Genomic DNA, 3,259 nt, shown 5'->3' on the forward strand with positions numbered 1-3,259 from the left:
ATCCCACTCCGAGGAATATATCCTAAGAAACCAGAAACACCAATCAGAAAGGATATATGCACCCCTTTGTTCATAGCAGCACAATTCACCATAGCTAAGATCTGGAAACAGCCTAAGTGCCCATCAGCAGATGAGTGGATTAGAAAATTGTGGTACATCTACACAATGGAATACTACGCTGCTAAAAAAAGATGGAAGTCTTACCATTCGCAACAGCATGGATGGACATGGACAGCATTATGCTAAGTGAAATAAGCCAGTCAGAGAAAGATAAGTATCAAATAATCTCACTCATTTGTGGAATATAATGGACAACATAAACTGATAAACAAAAATAGATCCAGAGTCAGAGAAGCATCAAACAGACTGTCAAACCTCAGAAGGAAGGCAGAGGTTGAGGGTAAGAGATTAACCAAAGGACTTGTATGCATGCATATAAGCATAGCCAATGAACACAGACACTAGGGGGGTAAGGGCATGTGCTGGGGCACCGGAGTGGTCGGGGAGAGGTCAAAAGGGGAAAAAAGAGACATATGTAATACTTTAATCAATAAAGAATTTTTTTTGTATATCACTGGTGCATCATCAAGCATGCAACAAACACTAAGTCCATTACATTTTTATTTTTTAGTATATTCACAAGTTTTCTCTGAAAGCAACACAAAAATATACAATGCTAATTTTAAAATCCTAATATCATTGTACTCTGTAGCTAAAATGATGCTGCAGTCTGCTGATGTCAGTCACACTATCCTTCATAAAATAAACTATCAAAAACGGACCAACAATATGGGACTGTCTCCTCAATTACCTGTTTTGCTGTCCTATTGCCCAGCTCATCTGCTATTTTCTGCCAGCGTCGAGATTCCACTTCTTCAGGAGGGTATTTCAGGAGTAGCTGCTCAAGCTTTTTCTAAGCCAAATCCAAGATCACATTTAAGAAAGTTTAATACTCAAATTCTAAATAAATACATCCACATTTTCATTTTAAATTATAATATTCCCTCCTCAACTTTGGGGGTTAGGCACTAGAAATCGTCATGGTAAGAAAAAGTTCCCATAAAGCAACTTAAAGAATTCACAGGGAAAACAAAATTAGAGAATAAACTTATAGAAGCCCTTATAAAGATTTTCTATTCACTTCAGTAAAAAGATAGCATGCAAAAATTAATTAATTGATATTTTACACATCTTGGTGATTTCCATTGACCATCTTTTCTTGTAGACTACGTTTAGGTTCACCCTTATACATTTGACAAAAACATATAAATTCATTTGGATTTAGACAGAAAAAGAGACTTTCCTTCCTTTGTGTGGTCCTCCATTCAAAGATTTGATTTTAATATTCTGACCTATTCCTAAGTTCTCCCATAGTAATAAATAATAAAGATGCAGAATAATCTGGATGCTTGAAGTCAAGATTCTTAAGCTTTTAATAAACTGTGAAGTTAATCCTCCTATGAGACAGAAATGTGTCTCCAACCTTACCCACAAACAGTCCTAGATGCATGCCAAAATGAAACAGAAGCCTCTGACTGGCTTCGTCAGCTCCCCTCCACAACAAAACAAGAGCTCAGAGGCACACCTGACTTGGCCCCAAGTTTTTCTCTCCCAAAACTGCACTACAAAAGCTATATTCCATCCATTTCACTATCTTTTTCACTCTTCCTCCCAAAACCCAGGTTCCTTCTTTAAAAATTATCCCCAAACAGAATTTCATATTTTCTCAAAATCCTGAATTCTTGAAGATTGCAGAAGAGTATACAGAAATAAGTTTAAATATGTTAAATTCATGGTGAAGAGAGATTATAAACAATAATAAACACTTTATTCATATCTAATTTTAACTCTTTTTAACCTACACAATTTAGAAATATCTATTACCTGTTCTTCAACAGTCCACAACTGGTTAAAGGTTTCAGGTTTGGTGTCATCACACAGACGTCCTCTTATCATCTGCATATAAAACAAGACCTTTGTCAAGCAGAAAATAACAAAGACCACCCTCTGATATAACCAAATAACGAATTATAGAACTTTTTTATTAATTCCAAACGTTTTAGTAAATTTATTTTTTAAACATATATAATGTAATATTACACATATTACTCATTTAATCCTCACAACTCTAGAACATAGGCAATATTAATAATGTTTTATATAAATGGAAACTGCAGCTTGGAGACCTTAATAACTGACATCTGAAGTCCCACAGCTAGTAAGTGTTAGAGCTGGGTATGCAATCCAGGTTTCTCTTAACTTCAAGGTCATATCTCTGCTATCTTCAGTGAAAAGACTGCTTGAATTTTTAGAATACAAATCAGCAAAATGTCAGCATATTTTGTCTACAATTCAAATTTTCCTACTCCAATACTGTGTACTGCTTACTTGAGGACGACTGCTTGAGCCTTCTGGGCCATCACTCAAAGGCAACATAGAGTATGAAAGGGACTCTCCATCCTTCTTAGGATCTGAAGGACTTTTTGGTCTAGCAGGTAAACCTACTAAATAAAAGACCATGTATAGGATTATTAAAGCAAGAATTTGCCAGGTATTTCTCTACTCAAAATCTTATGATGTCATTTCTTACCTTTATCAAAAACTAGCTTTACTCTCCTAGTATGTCTTTTACGATTTTTAAATTCTCTTTCAAAGTTCCCAAGACTATTGGTATATTGGTCCCATACAATCTCGGGCAATTGAACAACTCTCTGTGGATATGGAAGCCCTATATCAGCCTGAAAAAAAAAATAAATAAAACAGTCTAAATTTAATTCAAGAAATTATCAACTATAGCCAAACTTCAGATGACACCAAATCCAAATAATCATCACCTGGGCATTTCCAGTCACTGTTGAAATCCAATAGCCAATGAAGTTAAGATAATGTAGTCTAAACATTGAATGATAAAGATGATAACAAGGAAAGGACGAATCAATTTAACAAAATATAAGCACTATTTTTAGAGCTCTAAAGCTGAACTGTATAGACATATTGTACATTATCACTAACAGACTTTAAACTTAAACATAAACAGCAAAGCAAAAAAAGGTTGTTTATTTTAAATGTAGTCCATGTTCACCACTTATCCATAAAACAGTGAATTATTTTCACAATATATATTCTTACAACATATAAGAAAATTATAATATCTTGAGAATCAAAACTATAGCTTTAATTTACTTGAAATTCAGTTACTTTACCAACCACCTTTAGAGAAGTCATTTGTTGTTATCCTATATAATAAAAGGGTAATATG

At 34.1% G+C, this 3,259-nt stretch overlaps 1 protein-coding gene across 5 annotated transcripts in view; it reads right to left on the minus strand.

Annotated features, from left to right (window-relative positions):
- ZZZ3 (zinc finger, ZZ-type containing 3) overlaps positions 1–3,259 on the minus strand; it is a 71,592-nt gene that overhangs the window by 18,023 nt on the left and 50,310 nt on the right. For 3 of the 5 annotated variants that reach the window (XM_015571094.1, XM_015571093.1, XM_015571097.1), the window contains 4 exons: positions 2,591–2,738; positions 2,389–2,504; positions 1,885–1,956; positions 812–913 (listed from right to left, as the gene is read on the minus strand). In XM_015571094.1, the coding sequence (XP_015426580.1) occupies positions 812–913; positions 1,885–1,956; positions 2,389–2,504; positions 2,591–2,738 (438 nt within the window). The remainder of the gene's footprint in view (positions 1–811; positions 914–1,884; positions 1,957–2,388; positions 2,505–2,590; positions 2,739–3,259) is intronic. The other 2 variants (XM_015571095.1, XM_015571096.1) reach the window with 2 other exon arrangements.

This window comes from Myotis davidii, unplaced genomic scaffold (genome assembly GCF_000327345.1).
Source record: "Myotis davidii unplaced genomic scaffold, ASM32734v1 scaffold248, whole genome shotgun sequence".
NCBI lineage: Eukaryota > Metazoa > Chordata > Mammalia > Chiroptera > Vespertilionidae > Myotis > Myotis davidii.